The sequence below is a fragment of the Hyperolius riggenbachi genome, chromosome 6 (assembly GCF_040937935.1).
Source record: "Hyperolius riggenbachi isolate aHypRig1 chromosome 6, aHypRig1.pri, whole genome shotgun sequence".
NCBI classification, from domain to species: Eukaryota; Metazoa; Chordata; class Amphibia; order Anura; family Hyperoliidae; genus Hyperolius; species Hyperolius riggenbachi.
Genome location: NC_090651.1, coordinates 138,525,226 through 138,544,612, shown reverse-complemented (window position 1 = coordinate 138,544,612; position 19,387 = coordinate 138,525,226). Strand labels below are relative to the sequence as shown.

The 19,387-nt window shown below is 42.1% G+C and overlaps 1 protein-coding gene across 2 annotated transcripts in view; it reads right to left on the bottom strand.

Annotated features, from left to right (window-relative positions):
- CDC14A (cell division cycle 14A) overlaps positions 1–19,387 on the bottom strand; it is a 208,153-nt gene that overhangs the window by 16,794 nt on the left and 171,972 nt on the right. For both annotated transcript variants that reach the window (XM_068239995.1, XM_068239994.1), the window contains exons 12-14: positions 18,502–18,611; positions 12,989–13,036; positions 3,968–4,096 (exon numbers count right to left, since the gene is read on the bottom strand). In XM_068239995.1, coding sequence (XP_068096096.1) covers positions 3,968–4,096; positions 12,989–13,036; positions 18,502–18,611 — 287 coding nt within the window. The remainder of the gene's footprint in view (positions 1–3,967; positions 4,097–12,988; positions 13,037–18,501; positions 18,612–19,387) is intronic.

The window sequence follows — 19,387 nt, the reverse complement described above, 5'->3', positions numbered from 1 at the left end:
AACTTGTGCAAAATGCTTTCAGCCATGGGAGCATGATCAAAGCCAGTGCCGTGCATGTGCAGTAGCCCATGACAGGGTTCTGTCAGCCAGTTTTAGAGGGGCACAGCAAGGGAATGGAACAGACCGGTAGTACAGTGAGGGACCTGATGGACTACAGGGGACTGGAAGAAGCACCCAGTAAGTTAAGCTGACCTTCTTTGGTAACATCTTTACTGCTGGCAGTTTATATCTGCAGAACGATTGTTTACAGAGAGTTCTAAAGCGAGAGAAAATATACCTGGTCTTTCAGAATGCTCTAGGAGGAGAATTTCACATAGCTAATCAGCCTAGACTAAGCATCACTGAGAGGGCAGCGCCACATTCAATGATTACCAATATATAGTGTTAGGAAGTGTTTCTGATGCTGAACCGGTTTTCTGTCCCATTGGGTCCAGCGGTGCTCAGGTCCACTGCAGGGAAGAAGCACTGGTATATAGTTCGGAGCCCCACCAGAAGCATATGGGGCTCCCCATTGGATTGCAACAGACCAATGAGAATCCTCTCTCCCCAAGAACAATTCTCATTGGTTCACTGAGTAAGCAACAGAACACCCGAGAAATCCACTGTGAACACGTTGTTATAGTGTGAATCCAGCCTAACAGATAGAGATATGCACGCTAGCTTTCCTCTACATGTAATGTTTAGAGAATATCATCTGACACTTTTGATGTTGAGAAATAAACTGTGTAAGAAGCAGACCTAAAGGGCGTTTAAAGGTTATTTAGGAAACAGTTTTACTTTAATTCTTCAAAATAAGCAGACTGTATTTACAAATTGAAGGGCATAGAGAACAAAACCGGCTAAATACACCAGAAATTCATAACCATCCTGTGAAGTGATATAGCAGATCACTCCGCACCACAGTCATTAGTGAAATGACATAATAGCAGTCAGGTAATGATACTAGATTATCCCACACAGAAATGTACGCACTACAATTCCAGGAGTGATAAAAGGTGTTAACTACATCACTGCCACTTGCTGCTTCAGCTCAGTTTTTCCTAATTGGTTATATTATCTGAAGGATCTAACACCACTTCAGTTACTTTAGGAGATCCAGGACACCAATATAATATTCCATTGACTTTAGTGGCCATTGCACGGGATGCAGCAGGATGAGGTGATGCAATGCAGCAAGTGTAAAAGGGACCTAAAGGATAACTGACCCAAGGCCCAGATACCTAAGCTAAGCACAGAGGTATGTTCATGCTGGGTTCATAGTCAGTAAAACCCCCATTATCCGGAACTCAGGCACCCGGCAGTCTCAACTAACCTGCATGCCTGAGGGGAGAGACCGGGGCAGAACTTTCATGGTTTTCAGATCTGTGCGCAGCAAAAGTGACTAACAAATCCTCCAGGCGCAGTCTTCAACACTTTCTGCAGCTCCCAGCTGCTTTCCTACGTCCATGTTCACCTCCCGGCATGTCACCTGCCCCGCACAAGGTCACATGCTTGCCTTGGGAGAGCAGAGGAAGCAGGAAAGCATCTGGGAGCTGCAGGAAGTGTAGAAAATAACGCCCAGGGTTTGTAAGTTGCTTCTGCTGCGAACAGATCTGCACAGGTGGAGATTAGTGTTATTTTAGGGCTGGTTGCTTAACTTCTCAAGCAACTGGAACGCACACATATCTGACATCAAGCATTCCCTGCCTGTGTCGAATACTGGGGGTCTTACTGTATCGCAGTGCATTGTCTATTTTTCTCTATGCCCTCCCGTCACCTATCAGCTGACAGTTGACCACCCACGGTTATGCATGAGATGACCACCAGCTCTGATGGCTGCAAGCTTCTGGCAAATACACATGAACGGATGACAGCTGTGCATGTGAAAGAGCCCTTAGCTTGGCAGCTAGGCCGAAGGCCAGGCAAAAAGGCCTTAAAGGACAACCGTAGCGAGAGTAATGAGGAGGCTGCCATATTTAGTTCCTCAATACCAGTTGCCTGGCTATCCTGCTGATTCTCTGCCTCTAAAACTTTTAGCCGCAGACCTTGAAACATGCAGCAGATCAGCTGTTTCTGACATTATTGTCAGATCTGACCAGATTAGCTGCATGCTTGTTTCTGGTGTGATTCATATACTATTGCAGCCAAATAGACCAGCAGGACTGCCAGGCAACTGGCATTGTTTAAAAGGAAATATATAGAGCAGCCTCCATATCTCTCGTTACAGTTGTCCTTTAATTTAGACATTGGCGTTACTAAATATCAATCTAGCCTGATATCCCCATAACACTTTCTCCATATCTCAATAATAGCCAGGAAGCTGCTTTTCTCCTTTATTATTAAATTACTCTAATTTTAATTAGCTTCAGATTCGCTGTTGAGAGTGTGTACATTTTTAGTCTCTTATTGAAATACGATAACAGAGGCGCCAAGCAGAATAAAATTAGTTAAAATTGTTAAAAAGGGGGAAGTGGGTGGACTCACCTCCCTTCTGAAAAAAAGGGCCGGACAATGGACAGGTTACTTACAGTCTAAAGTAACATTTATTAGTAACTCCAAAAGTGCAACGCGTTTCACGGGTAACAGTCCCGCTTCTTCAGGCAAACGATTATTTGGAGGGTGCAAAATCAGGTCCTGAACTAGGTAGAGCGCCTCTACCTGGTTCATGACCTGATTTTGCACTTTTGGAGTTACTAATAAATGTTACTTTAGACTGTAAGTAACCTGTCCATTGTCCGGCCCTTTTTTTCAGAAGCGAGGTGAGTCCACCCACTTCCCCCTTTTTAACAATTTTAACAAATTTTATTCTGCTTGGCGCCTCTGTTATCGTATTTCAATATTATCTAGTCCACCCTTGGTGGAGGGGTGTATCCCCATTTTCTCCTATCTACAGAGAGCGACTTTTTAACCTGAGCGGGGTCAGGTTACAATTCTTCCCGCCGGCCTTTCCAGTGGTTGCCTTTGGGGCGACCCACCCTTGTGAGTATAATCATCTTATTTATTCACAACAGATCTCTCCATATTAACATACTGCACCATATTGGGCTCTTGGTTTCTCCCCCATTTTCAAGCAATTTTTAGTCTCTTAACTCTTATTTTTTTTTTTTTTTTGCCTGCATATATATGTGGAATTGGTTTAAACATTATAACAAACATTATCACGGTCACCTACACATGTACCGGTATGAACCATATATTCCGGTGTATAAGATGAAGATGACCCCCCAACTTTTCCAGTTAAAATATAGAGTCTGGGATATACTCGCCGTATAAGACTACCCCTCTTCCAACGCACATCAAATAAAAATTAAAAAAGATCATATACTGGTGCTATGTATGAACAGATACTGGTGCTGTACTGTATGTGGTACCCAGTATATAACAGTATACAGGCGATTGGTTGGATTGGTCACCTCTCCCTAAGTGGATTGCTCAGCTCTCTTTGTCTCCCTGTTTATCGGAGCAGTATGGAAGAATAGATCGCGATGTGCCCATAAAACACGCCTCTTTCACCCTTCTGGCCCGCCCTTGTATCCTATTTACCTCCTTCTCTGCCGCTCATATCTTACACATGTGCGCCTGCGCCGCTTCACTACAGTCCTCAGCAGCGAGCTCTGAGAGTCGGTAACAGGATCAGGTGTATCACCTGACATCAATGACACCCGGCGTATAAGACGACCCCTGATTCTTCATAAGATTTTCAAGGGTTAAGAAGTAGTCTTATTCGCCAGACTATACAGTATTAGGGAAAAAAAGAAGCATACACATTACAATTACTTGTTCATTTATGGGTGCAGGTGTGTATATTACTCATCAAAACTAACATTTCTGTTGTCTGTTCAAGATCACTGGAAATACATTGCCCATAATAATGTACCGTATATTGCTTTCATCTGATTTCTACAGCAGTAATTCTAGGAAGTGAAATGTTTATTTTTCAATGCTCTTTATTATTTTTTTATTACAAACTCTGAATTACAGCACCCACCTTTTTGCTTTGCTGCTAGAAGACCCTGAACTCTGTGCAACCCTCCTAGCAACAGCTGAGGATGATGCACAAACTCTAGAAGACTTCAGAGGGGACATGGAGCCCTGTGCACTGTTAGAGGCGATTACCCTAGGAAACACACACACACAAAAAAACAACAACATATAAATTAATACCATTAACTTAATTTTGTTTCTATGCATACCTTAAAGGACACAATGCTACCGAATGTAAGCTCCTCTGCGCGTTGTCTCCCCATTACCCTTGTTCCCTGTAATCACTCCTTGAAAAAAAATGACTTTTGGCTAAAGTCAAGCTTTCAGACTGGAAGAGGCAGGTTTGCTGTGATGCTTTCTCCTATCACCTACCCATCCCCTCTTCTTCACCACTCCATTCACTCCACTTAAGAGGAGCGAATGGGAGGGTGATAGGAAGGAACATCGCAGCAAGCCTGCCTTTTCCAAGAAGTGACTTAAAGAGACTGGAGAAAATGGGGCGGGGGTGGGGGAGGGAGTGAGAATGCACAGAACATGAACGGACAATGCACAGAGGTATGTGGATCAGCATAAACTTACCCATGTGCTTACCCTTTGTCTCAGGTCAGTAGTCAAATTTGCGATTTTAAAAATTAGTTCTGTATTTCATTTACTAATACAGAACAATAAACAGCATTACTTATGAATCAATGCCTGGGCTGTGGAGTCGGTACAAAAATCTTCCGACTCCAACTCCTCGGTTTATGAAACCACGACTCCGACTCCGGGTACCCAAAATGGCTCAGACTCCGACTTCTCGACTCCTTAGTCTAATACTTAACAGGGCTGTGGATTTTGTACAAAAATCATCCGACTCCGACTCCTCAGTTTATGAAATCAACGACTCAGACTCCAACTCCGGTTGCCCAAAATTGCCCCGACTCCGACTCCAACTCCACAGCCCTGAATGTAACATTATGGACAGAGCTCTGTGGGACTTTCAGGCCTCGTTCCCATTATATGCTCTGCCGTGCGTATTTCAGCAGCGCGTATACTGTGCCACACACAAGTACAGTAGATGTGCATAGACAGCACCTCTACCGTTCTCATCGAATGTGCTGCTGTATGCATATTTTGGGAATCGCAGTGCTGACCCATTCACTACAGTGAATGGAATCAGCAGTGCAGCGCATAGAGGCGCAGATGGCGTGCAATCGTACACATTGCGTTCCAAACACATGGCCATCTGCTCTAAACAATCTGAACGAGACCTTAACCATGTCCGGTTCTTGGGCAGGACTCATGTCCTAATTAGTCTCTCCCTAAAGATCTAAGGAGGTGAGTAACATCCCGAACTCAATCCTGGCACGTTTGTATCTGTGCACATGCGCACCCAGTCATTCCCACGCATGCACTCTTATATAGGCAATTATTAATTGAATTTTTTTTTTTTTAAATGTGATAGTGACCCATTAAATAATACATTTTTCACCAACCCCCCTTTCCGTGGTTAGCTTTTAACCCCTACCTAATTAATTAATTCCTTGTGTCATCTATACTTGGCCTTAAATTTCATGTACATCTGTAATGAGCGCCACCCGTAGCGATCTGATGCGGTTCAGGGACCCTACACTGTATATACAGTGGTGTGAAAAACTATTTGCCCCCTTCCTGATTTCTTATTCTTTTGCATGTTTGTCACACTTAAATGTTTCTGCTCCTCAAAAACTGTTAACCATTAGTTAAAAATAACATAATTGAACACAAAATGCAGTTTTAAATGATGGTTTTTATTATTTAGTGAGAAAAAAAACTCAAAACCTACATGGCCCTGTGTGAAAAAGAAATTGCCCCCTGAACCTAATAACTGGTTGGGCCACCCTTAGCAGCAATAACTGCAATCAAGCGTTTGCGATAACTTGCAACAAGTCTTTTACAGCGCTCTGGAGGAATTTTGGCCCACTCATCTTTGCAGAATTGTTGTAATTCAGCTTTATTTGAGGGTTTTCTAGCATGAACTGCCTTTTTAAGGTCATGCCACAACATCTCAATAGGATTCAGGTCAGGGCTTTGACTAGGCCACTCCAAAGTCTTCATTTTGTTTTTCTTCAGCCATTCAGAGGTGGATTTGCTGGTGTCTTTTGGGTCATTGTCCTGCTGCAGCACCCAAGATCACTTCAGCTTGAGTTGACGAACAGATGGCCGGACATTCTCCTTCAGGATTTTTTGGTAGACAGTAGAATTCATGGTTCCATCTATCACAGCAAGCCTTCCAGGTCCTGAAGCAGCAAAACAACCCCAGACCATCACACTACCACCACCATATTTTACTGTTGGTATGATGTTCTTTTGCTGAAATGCTGTGTTACTTCTACGACAGATTTACCAGGACACGCACCTTCCAAAAAGTTCAACTTTTGTCTCGGCGGTCCACAGGGTATTTTCCCAAAAGTCTTGGCAATCATTGAGATGTTTTTTTAGCAAAATTAAGACGAGCCTTAATGTTCTTTTTGCTTAAAAGTGGTTTGCGCCTTGGATATCTGCCATGCAGGCCGTTTTTGCCCAGTCTCTTTCTTATGGTGGAGTTGTGAACACTGACCTTAATTGAGGCAAGTGAGGCCTGCAGTTCTTTAGATGTTGTCCTGGGGCCTTTTGTGGCCTCTCGGATGAGTTTTCTCTGCGCTCTTGGGGTAATTTTGGTCGGCCAGCCACTCCTGGGAAGGTTCATCACTGTTCCATGTTTTTGCCATTTGTGGATAATGGCTCTCACTGTGGTTCGCTGGAGTTCCAAAGCTTTAGAAATGGCTTTATAACCTTTACCAGACTGATAGATCTCAATTACAGTACTTTTGTTCTCATTTGTTCCTGAATTTGTTTGGATCTTGGCATGATGTCTAGCTTTTGAGGTGCTTTTGGTCTACTTCTCTGTGTCAGATAGCTCCTATTTAAGTGATTTCTTGATTGAAACAGGTGTGGCAGTAATCAGGCCTGGGGGTGACTACAGAGATTGAACTCAGGTGTGATAAACCACAGTTAAGTTATTTTTTAACAAGGGGGGCAATCACTTTTTCACACAGGGCCATGTAGGTTTTGAGTTTTTTTTCCTCACTAAATAATAAAAAACATAATTTAAAACTGCATTTTGTGTTCAATTATGTTATCTTTGACTAATAGTTAACGTTTTTTGTTGAGCAGAAACATTTAAGTGTGACAAACATGCAAAAGAATAAGAAATCAGGAAGGGGGCAAATAGTTTTTCACACCACTGTAAGTTGAAATAAAATACATGTATGGTATCATTTTAATTGGGACAAGCCAAATGTATTTTGAGGTGTTTTACAACTGTGACACTTATAATGTGAAAATTATGAAGAGTGGAACACACAAAATGTGTAATTTTTGCGTTTCCGTCTAATTTTACCTGATAAAATGCATGTAAAATGAAACAATTATTGGAAAAAATATTACCCAAAAAAGGTCTAGCTTGTAATGAAAAAAAAACCAATGTATTACTTTGGTAGCATAAGTAGTAAAAAGTTATAGTGACACAGCCGCAACACCAACATTTTCAGATATCTTAAAGAGAACTAGAGACGAGATGATACAAAATTTATACATACCTGGGGCATCCTCCAGCCCCATAAGCCTGGATCGCTCCCACATCGCCGTCCTCCGCTACCTCTGTCCGCCGGTACCGGGTCCCGGAATTTCGGCCCGTCAACGCAAGCGCAGTGCGCACCCTCCATACTGCGCAGCCGCATGCGTACAAATCCGGAGGGAGCCCCTGTGCATGCATACAACTGGTTGCGTCAGGCGGAAGTGACGGGACCGGGTACCGGCGATAGAGGCAGCGGAGGATGGCGGCATGGGAGTGATCCAGGCTTATGGGGCTGGAGGAAGCCCCAGATATGTATAACATCTTTTTCAATTTTGCAGGTTGTCTTCGTCTCTGGTTCCCTTTAGGCTACTTGCACACCAAGACATTGCGTTAGGTGCTACGTTAAGGTCGCATAACGTGCACCTAACGCAAGGTCTGGTGCTCTTCGATGTGGACGTCAGAGTGAGCCGCGTTGTGCAGCTCACTCTGGCGTCCGTGATGCCGTGATGCGTACTCTTGGAAGCATGCGGCATCACGTGGTCCCGCCGGCCAATCACCGCACAGAGCGGCCGCACCAGGAAGTAAACACTGCACGTCGCAACGTGCAGTGAATATTAATTAGCCATGTGCCTGGCCGCTCTCCGCTCCTCCCCAATATGACTGCGCCTGTGCAAACAGTCTAACGCGGCTTAAGCCGCTGTAACGCCGTAGCATGCTGCACTTTCGGCAGAACGTGCAGCGTTACATGTAACGCAACGTGAGCTGTGTGAACAGCCCACTTGTGTTACATTGCTGTGCGTTGGGGGAGCGTTACAGGCTGCACTAACGTGCGCCTGTAACGTCTTAGTGTGTAAGCAGCCTTAAGGGGTAAAAACCCAGTAATGGGAAGTAGTTAAATAATAATTGCACTTATGCCCATAAACCAGGTGGGCAGGGCTTTCACTGTACCTGCTACAAATAAAATCAGCCACAACATCTTAAAGTGGATCCGAGATAAACTTTTACTCATTGCATAATGGTGTTCCTTTCATATAGTTTATAGGGCATTCCTCAAGCCAAATACTTTTTTTGTTTTGTTTTAATACTCTAATTCCCTATAAACTAAACAAGTCTCGCCCACAGCTCCTTTTGTGCCTTGGCACTGTAGCAGGGGCTTATGGGAGCTCAGTCTGGGCAGGAGGAGGAGGAGGTTACTAGCCATTGATTTCAGAAGCAGAGGGGAGGAGGAAAAAGGAGAGGGGACTGAATTTACACACAGGCAAGCTGATAGCATATAGCCCTCAACCTGTGACAATGTGACAAACAGAACATGGCTGCCCTCATTGTATCACAGGAATAAACAGTCATAAACTTTTAAAGCTGTTTGCAGCTAGAAATGCTGTGTAAACTATCTAAACTTTAGATAAGATGTATAGACAAGTTACTTGTTATAGTTAGTTTTTCATCTCAGATCCGCTTTAAGCTCCATCCCATGTCACATCATGTAGCAATAGACAGAGGAGGTTACAGCAACCGTCAGACCCTTATCCACCTCCCTTATAATGCTAACTGGCATCTCTTAGGAGGGGGTTCAATTGACATGTGTGCTTAATTATAGGGAGCAGAACAGTAGGCATAATTATGTGCATAGATACACTTATTCTCTAAACTAAATGTACTTTTCAGGAGGATTATCTTATAATGCATTTTCTCACAGCAGTTATTCAGCAATTGTACTGATCACGCTGACATAACCACTAAATGAGAAGCAAGTAACAAATGTAAAATCCTGCCTGTGAAGAGAAAGGAGTGTTCTCTTCTCTGTGGCAGTGTGACCGCTAACAGGTCCCAACATCTCTTCACTCAACACCATTCACTCTGCTAACAGGAATAGGCTGTCCAGTAAAGTGACCCTGTAAAGAAGCAAGCCACTGCATCCAGCAGCCCATACCCCTCAATGTACAATAAATTGCTTGGTGGCCAATAGCAAATATTTATCACCTCACACTTCAATGATATTTCCCCTTCTTAAGCCTGCTAACACACTTGCACCTCGATATGTTATCACTGACCTCATTCATCCTACTCTGTGCTCAATCCCACATGACTTCTACAGCAGCTATTGCTACTACATGACTGCATTGTCTTACTAATCGGCCCATTATTAACAAAGACCTGCATGAACCAGCTTACAATATAAGTGGCTTAGGGGTGTGCTTACTTTTTTGACAGTACAACTGTCAGGTTCATACTACGTTATTTGGTACAATAAACAGTATTAAGCCAGGAGCACGTTACATGACCAGAGACATTATAATGTCAGGGATGTTCTACAACATCAGAAATACCCAGCCAGCTGGCAAGACTTTATGAATTGTATCACTAGAAACTTCAAACAGCACACTCCATCCTATAACTCACTACATGGCCTAGAATAACTGGCATAGTCCGGTACATACTACATTGCTAGGGACATTATCTATCACCATCACTAGGAATGTGAACCAGTTTAGCACGATGACAGCAGGAAGCAGAAGTGTATTATTGTTACACCATCAATCTGGTAGAATATACTATGTATGTATATTTATATGCATTTAGCGATTGAGATAGAGCCTGAGTATTCTTCACTATATACTGGAATAATTCACACATTCACAATTTGTGGCCTGTTTTCAATTAAGACTCCAATCACAGTGGGGAGTTGCATTGTGTTCTATGTAAAAACAGGAACGCAATGCAATGCAAGAGAGGGAAAAAGTCGCATTGCATGTTATGCATGTGGTGCGATGCATACAGTGAAGCAAACCGTACATAGAAAGTATGCTTCACTGCCACTTTTAACTTGTGTGTTGAGTGGTACCACACTGCATGCATAGTGTTATGCCCAATGTATCCATCACACCACACTTTCCATGCCACTATGAATGTATCAGCGCTGCGTAATATGTTGGCGCTTTATAAATACAATAAATAATAATAATAATAATAATCATTACAATATAATGGCATTGTGTTAGAAATGCTATATTTTCTGACACACCACTGTGAATGTAGCCCCACTTTTTTTACTAAGTTTTCTCTCAAAAAATATTTTTACACCTTATCAATAAAATACCTAAATACCTTAAAATTCCCCAGTTAGCAGGAATATACTTTTTTCACCTACTTTTTAGATCTTTTTAAATGGCTAAGTGCTGAAAAATGATTTTTATAGAAGATGAAAATATACAGTGGTGTGAAAAACTATTTGCCCCCTTCCTGATTTCTTATTCTTTTGCATGTTTGTCACACTTAAATGTTTCTGCTCAACAAAAAACGTTAACTATTAGTCAAAGATAACATAATTGAACACAAAATGCAGTTTTAAATGATGTTTTTTATTATTTAGTGAGGAAAAAAAACTCAAAACCTACATGGCCCTGTGTGAAAAAGTGATTGCCCCCCTTGTTAAAAAATAACTTAACTGTGGTTTATCACACCTGAGTTCAATCTCTGTAGTCACCCCCAGGCCTGATTACTGCCACACCTGTTTCAATCAAGAAATCACTTAAATAGGAGCTATCTGACACAGAGAAGTAGACCAAAAGCACCTCAAAAGCTAGACATCATGCCAAGATCCAAAGAAATTCAGGAACAAATGAGAACAAAAGTACTGTAATTGAGACCTATCAGTCTGGTAAAGGTTATAAAGCCATTTCTAAAGCTTTGGGACTCCAGCGAACCACAGTGAGAGCCATTATCCACAAATGGCAAAAACATGGAACAGTGATGAACCTTCCCAGGAGTGGCTGGCCGACCAAAATTACCCCAAGAGCGCAGAGAAAACTCATCCGAGAGGCCACAAAAGGCCCCAGGACAACATCTAAAGAACTGCAGGCCTCACTTGCCGCAATTAAGGTCAGTGTTCACAACTCCACCATAAGAAAGAGACTGGGCGAAAACGGCCTGCATGGCAGATATCCAAGGCGCAAACCACTTTTAAGCAAAAAGAACATTAAGGCTCGTCTTAATTTTGCTAAAAAAACATCTCAATGATTGCCAAGACTTGTGGGAAAATACCCTGTGGACCGCCGAGACAAAAGTTGAACTTTTTGGAAGGTGCGTGTCCTGGTAAATCTGTCGTAGAAGTAACACAGCATTTCAGCAAAAGAACATTATACCAACAGTAAAATATGGTGGTGGTAGTGTGATGGTCTGGGGTTGTTTTGCTGCTTCAGGACCTGGAAGGCTTGCTGTGATAGATGGAACCATGAATTCTACTGTCTACCAAAAAATCCTGAAGGAGAATGTCCGGCCATCTGTTCGTCAACTCAAGCTGAAGTGATCTTGGGTGCTGCAGCAGGACAATGACCCAAAAGACACCAGCAAATCCACCTCTGAATGGCTGAAGAAAAACAAAATGAAGACTTTGGAGTGGCCTAGTCAAAGCCCTGACCTGAATCCTATTGAGATGTTGTGGCAGGACCTTAAAAAGGCAGTTCATGCTAGAAAACCCTCAAATAAAGCTGAATTACAACAATTCTGCAAAGATGAGTGGGCCAAAATTCCTCCAGAGCGCTGTAAAAGACTTGTTGCAAGTTATCGCAAACGCTTGATTGCAGTTATTGCTGCTAAGGGTGGCCCAACCAGTTATTAGGTTCAGGGGGCAATTTCTTTTTCACACAGGGCCATGTAGGTTTTGAGTTTTTTTTCTCACTAAATAATAAAAACCATCATTTAAAACTGCATTTTGTGTTCAATTATGTTATTTTTAACTAATGGTTAACGGTTTTTGAGGAGCAGAAACATTTAAGTGTGACAAACATGCAAAAGAATAAGAAATCAGGAAGGGGGCAAATAGTTTTTCACACCACTGTATCTCCTTGGAGAAAAAAGAAGAAAAAAATAATTAAATAAGTGTGAATATGTGTCAATCATGCGTACGGCTGGGTTCACAGTGGTCAGTTACATAAAGGATGCATTATAATGAGTGTGAACTGCAATTGAGGCTGGACATAGACTTTACAAAGCCTGCGTGCAGCGAGTTAGAAAAACGGGATCAAATACAACGCAGTACTGTAAACAGGTCCATAGAATTGTATGAGCTGTGAGTTGACATGCAGCATTATTCTGCAACGCAACTAAGCGCTGTGAACTACCCCTTAAGCTAGGTACACACGTGCCGATGTAACTTATCAATCGAGCCGCTGATGAGGCTCGATTGATAAGATCCGACAGGTCCGATCTCGCCTCCGCTCGATTCCACGCGAGCGGACAATAGCGGGGAATCGTGCGGAAGATAAGCGGCGCCGGCGGGGACAAGCGGGTATCGAATCCAACGCGCGCACGGACAAGCGGGGACGCGGAAGAGGCGATCCGGCGGCTAATCGAGCCGCAGGATCGCTCCGTCTAGATTAGGCTTTAGACATTTATAGGAAAACATGATTTTTTTCATCAAGACACAATGGCCAGGACACTATCACATACCGGAAAGGCTGAGATGTTGATCTTACATGTGGCTTCATATCATCCAACCTGCAATCAAATAAAAATATTTCCAAGGATTAAAATATAGAAAAGTATTGAAAAGTATTAGAGACACAGGATCAGCAGCAGAGTCAGGCAACTGGTATTGTTTTAAAAGGAAAAATCCATATCCTTCTCAGTTTAGGTTCCATTTAAGCAAAGCACTTCAAATGCAGGATGACCAGTCAGGCTATATTCAGAAAAACGCAAGGAAATGCAAGGGAAAACATAGTTGGTCAGGGTTAAACATAAATATGAGCTTTTAAAGGATCCATTCAAAGAACCTCAATAAGTGCCTGCAGACTAAGTACAAAAAAGGAATTCATTTATATCACTTTTTGATCCTTTAAAATGTATAAGCAGCAAAATTTCTGAATGCTCATGTATGCCAGTTCCAACTGTTCTGACTAAGGACAAGTGATTGAAATTGCTTGTCACAGATGGATATGGGACTCTTCTCCCAACTCATTCCTTTTCTAAAGGTGGCCACAAACGATACAATGAAATTATCCGATTTTACGGTAATTCGATAAAAACTATCGTATCTCCCGAAAAAATCGAAAGCTTTTTTTTTCATTCGACTGAAAAATCCAATCGGATTTCCCGTTTTCTTCGATTTGTATCGATCCGGAATGCCAGATATTTTTCTTCAATCTTTCTAAAGATTGTATGGTGTGTGTTAGATTGCCAATTTATTAATATACACACCCTAGCAATTTTGTCAGAGTATCCATTCATTTTTATCATAATTGGGGAAAAAATTGAACATACGTGTGTGGTACATTGGTCATATTTTTGAAATGTTACAATCAGTCAGAAAAAATGATTGCAATTCTTAAATTTAACAGATATTTGAAAAACTGTATGGTGTGTGGCCACCTTTAGACAGGCCTAGAAATGATTGCCTAGAACTTTTCTCTTCCTCTGCATATTTAATGCACAGGGCTTGTGTTCAGCAGGCGCTAACCTAACTTGTATTATGCACAGTGAGAGCGATCTTGAGTGATCATTCATTCAGTGAAAAATTGTCAGCAGGGCATTGTGTCAGTTGCAAAGCAACGTTGGCCTGAAAGCTTGTGTGGCACAACTTAGTTTGTACGGTTTTGCGCCTGCCTCCTATTGGAGTGGAAATGGTACTGCATCAAATGGCCTTGTTGGTGCCAAGTACAGTACCATAAACCAGTAAGTAGGTCGTTTTCTAAAGCCAAAATGTGAGGAAAGGGAAGTTAAAGTATTCAGAGGCAAACCCAGGATTTTCAAGGTGGGGGGGGAGTCCTGTAAGGTCTCCCTTAGCCACGCACAATACAGTATAAAAATATGGTAGGACATAATGCTGGGTACACATAATGCAATTTGCCGTCTGACCAACCAACCGCCAACGGGGTCAATCAGGAGCAGTTTGGATACAGATAATAATGAGGACAGCCAACAATGGTAATGATTAGAGATGGGCCGAACGGTTCCAGGCGAACTTTGGGGGTTCGCGTTCGCCTGCATCAGGCGAACTTTTGCGAAAGTTCGATTCGCCCCATAATGCTGTATTGAGCAAAATTTGTACCCTCCATTTCACTGTCAGCAGACATGTTATTGTCAAACACACTGCTTTCAGTGCTAGAGAACCCGCCCACCCTCCCTTCAAGCTAGGTCCTTTATACCATTTGACTCAGTTGTCTGCCTACACTAATTAGTTATGGGACAGCTGCTACACACTCTGCTAGGGAGATTTTAATTGGCCTCCTCCCACCTCCCTCCTCCCCTTCTACCTATTCCCTCCTTCCTCCTACCGGAGGGAGGAGGGTCTCTTCTGCCAGGGAATTATACTATTTTAAAAACCAGTATACATCATACCATAGCTGGGAATCGAACCCAGATCTCACTGTGTGGTGGGCACGTCACCCTAAGCACTGTACCACTACAGTAGTAAGTGAAGCTAGCCTAAAATGTACCATTTATGCTCAATGCAATAGAACCATTAGGTTGCTTAAAGGAGAACTGTAGTGAGAGGTATATGGAGGCTGCCATATTGATTTCCTTTTAAGCTATACCAGTTGCCTGGCAGCCCTGCTGATCTATTTGGCTGCAGTAATAATAATAATAATAATCCAAACATTTGTATAGTGCTTTTCTCCTGTCGGACTCAAAGCGCTCAAGAGCTGCAGCCACAGGGACGCGCTCAAGAGGCCACCCTGCAGTGTTAGGGAGTCTTGCCTTGAACTCCTTACTGAATAGGTACTTGACCTAGCCAGGATTCAAACCCTGGTCTCCCATGTCAAAGGCAGAGCCCTTAACCAGTACACTATCCAGCCACTGTAGTGTGAATCACACCAGAAACAAGCATGCAGCTAATCTTGTCAGATCTTACAAAAATGTCAAACACCAGATCTGCTGCATGCTTGTTCAGGGTCTAGGGCTAAAAGTATTGGAGGCAGAGGATCTGCAGGATAGCCAGGTAACTGGAATTGCTTAAGGAAATCAATATGGTAGCCTCCATATACCTTTCACTACAGTTCTCCTTTAAAGGGAACCTTAACTGTGAATGATATGGATGTTTCCTGTAAACAATACCAGTTGTCTGGCAGTCCAGCTGATCTTTGTGACTGCAATAGTGGCTGAATCACACCCTGAAACAAGCATGCAGCTAATCCAGTCTGACTTCAGTCAGAGCACCTGATCTGCATGCTTGTTCAGGGGCTGTGGCTAAAAGTATTAGAGACACAGGATCAGCAGGTAGGCAAATGGTATAAAGGACCTTGCTTGGAGGAGGGAGGGTGGGCGGGTCCTCCAGCAGTGATGTGTATTTCACTCAATTAGGTGTGGCTCCAGGTATTAGAGCTTTTGAAACATGTTTTCTATCATTTTTCCAGTTGATAGAATTTTTTTAAACTTTCAAAGTTCGCCTCCCCATTGAAGTCTATTGCGGTTCGTGAACTTTTTCGCGAACCGAACCTTTCGCGGAAGTTCGCGAACTGGGTTCGCGAACCTAAAATCGGAGGTTCGGCCCATCTCTAGTAATGATTGGGGAAAGTGATGCATTCACACAGCAGGGCACAGGGCTGTGCTCATACCAGACTCTGTTAAAGGAACACTATCAAAAAAGGTGTTATAAAATGACAATGTACAAATAATGTCTAAGTAGCTGTGTAAATATTTTTCTACTTTTCATGTTAAATATCAGTAACAAAAGCATTAATTCATTGTGTGTAGATTTTAGATACGTTTGGAATGTCTAATTTGCAAAGGTATGAATCTCTGCAGTCTGACATGCTAAGAACAATATTGAAGCAGAGTTATATGAAAACAAAAGCCTGTCAGGTATCAGGTTTCACACACACAATTACAAATGTTTACGTCGCTCATAAGATACATTTCCTCTGCTTGCTGTGAGAGAAAGCTCTGCCTGAGCTCTCTCCACACACAGGATTAACAGATGCACTGTGAGGGAATTCCACCCTCCCCTCATGGCTCACTTAGCAATCAGATTAAAGATTCAAATTTATACACCAGTACTTAGCAGCACTTCCCAAACACTTCCTATCTCAACTGAATAATAAAAAAAAAAATGTTAAAATCGATTGTGTTCCTTTAAGTTCCCCAGAGCTGCTCCATGCTCTGTACATATGCTGCTGCTACATCCAAAGTCAACTGTAGCAGGGAAAGAAAGGGGACAGAGCTGTGAGCAGCAGGATGCATGTAGATATTTTGGTGTCACAACTTGTGCCTGTCGCCTGGTCTGAGGGGGGATTCTGGGCAGCTGTAATCCCCCTGCGTTTGCCTATGGTACTGGTGTATATATACCTAAAAAATAACTTGAATGGGATCCTTGGCAATATTTCCATATATAGCATCACTTATTTAACCTCCTTTTTAAAGTAAATGGGAACCATCGCCTAAAAAAAAAAAAAAAAGTCAGATACTTACCTAAGGAGAGGGAAGGCTCTCGGTCCTATAGAGCCTTCCCTCTCATCTCCCGGTGCCTGTTCCAGCTCAGGATCTCACGTAGCAGCATTCGACCAATTTGGTCAAATGCCGCTCCATACTGTGCACCCACGAGTGCCATCTATCGCAGTACCGCACATGCGCAGTATGCAGCCGTCTGTCTTCGGGAGGACACGGCTCCTGAAAACTTCCAAAGTCCCCCACGGCGGGGGATTCAAACAGGGATCCTGAGCTGCACCAAGGGCACCGGGAGAGGAGAGGGAAGGCTCATTAGGAACCAGAGCCTTCCCTGTCCTTAGGTAAGTATCTGACTTTTTTTTTAACCAACGGTTCCCATTTACTTTACGATACAATCCCAGCATGTACAGTATACGCTGTTAAAATGTGCAGATACTAATAGAAACCAACAGTGTATGCTGATCACTGCTTGAACAATGTGTTTGGAAACTCTCCACTAGTTTTACGGTTCTAAATTGACTTCAAAAATCATTTGTATCCTCCTATTGATATGATGACTAATTTTTAAGTAAACAGTGGCAGTGATAAAATTTATATTTAAAACAGATCAACACTACAAATACAACTATACTATCTGATTGACCAGAGCCTCATTTTAGGTACTTTACATACTCATGGGTGGGGATAACTTCAAGTGAATTAAGGCTCTGATTGCCAGTTTAGCATGTAAAAACTACTGAATTCCTGTAGTCTACCCTCGCCATTACAAATATGACTCTATAAAAGTGGAAATTAGGATTTCAAAAGAGCTTGAGAGGTGCATACAAAAGGTGAGTGTGTGGAACTGACTTTGTGAGAGAAACTCACCAATAGCATTTGTTTACTGACTTACTGAGTTCAGGTACTCCGTAAATATCCTAAGCATTTTTTATTTTGGATTATATGAAGGCTTAAAGGGAACATGAAGTGAGAGGGATATGAAGGCTGCCATATTTATTTCCTTTTAAATAATGAGTTGCCTGTCAGTCCTGCTGATCTCTTTCATTGCAGTGGTGTCTAACTCACCCACCTGAAACAAGTATGTCAGATTTTTGTTAGAAACATCTGATCTGCATAATTGTTCATGCTCCATGGCGAAGGGTATTAGAGAAAGAAGATCATCAGGACAGTCAAGCAATCTGCATTGTTTAAAAGGAAAAAAAAATGTCAGCATCCATGTCCCTTTCACATCAGGTGTCCTTTACACCTTTATAGGGTATTTGATGCGGTCAGTGTCCTCCTTGAAGAAATGTTTTCTAATTTCCTAAGCTCAGTTAACACCAGAATAGAAGAAAGTGAAAGGCTAAAATGTTACGTTTGCCATCAAAACAAAAAAGTATTGACTCTCCCAACTGACTGTCTCCCTCTAGGTCACTTCCTGTAACTTCCTGTCTTTTTTCTGACACAGAAAGCTAGGCATAACCTACACATAATTTTAGCAGTTAAAAAACAAAAACAGCTCCTCACATTGTATAACACTAAATAAAGTGTTATTCATTGTACCCTCTTCCTTGCTAGATATTTTCCATTTGCATACTAACCGTAGAGCTCCTGTGGTAGCTGACCGAGGCTGCCTCCTGCTCTTTAAGGCACGTAGTTTGTCTCCCTGCGTCAGGCCATTCCTTTCATCTGAATCGTCCTCGGAATTATTCTATAGATAAAAAAAGTGCAGATTCATGTATGAGGAATCACTCTAAAGTCAGATGAATAAAACAAAAACAAAAAAATACCAATAAAGAGAAAAATTAATTCTTTCAGACAACAATGGGGATTAAACACAATAAGAGAAATGCTGGGGAAATAGAACAATCTGAACAGAGGCAGAGGTAGCTGTGATAAGAAAGGAAATGATCACAAAGAAAGATCACCAATAGCACAGAAAAAGCCATAGAAATGTACTAGAAAAAAACAAATCACAAGATTAGTCTACGCAGTGCTGAGAATTTTAGTTATTAATAAGGATAATGGCTCCATTATGTTACACAGGAAAGAAAATGCAGCTTGTCAAGAAGCAATAGGAGTGATTGGTAAGAGACACGCAGAGCTTTCACACTGAGTGCTCTGTGCCCCCGCAGTACACTTATACTAATGCGTGGACAAAATGCCGAAATAAAGCAGTCACGTAACAGATACCACACATCTACGTCATCCACATCCATTCTCTCATGGGATTTCACCTTCTGTCACTTGAAACTTCCTAGCTAATATTGTGTGTAGGCTGCTAAACTTTCACATATCGTCACTGTTTGTTTTTTTTCTTTTAAATGTTCTATTATATTAAGTGAACATTCCCAGATTTGCAGTGTTTCTTTAAAGATATTGCTACTTAAAAGAAATATATTGTATTTAATATTTGATTACTTTTTTAGTTGTACTACTTTTATTAGTATTTAGGAGTTATAAAGCACCAGTATATTCTGTGGTGCT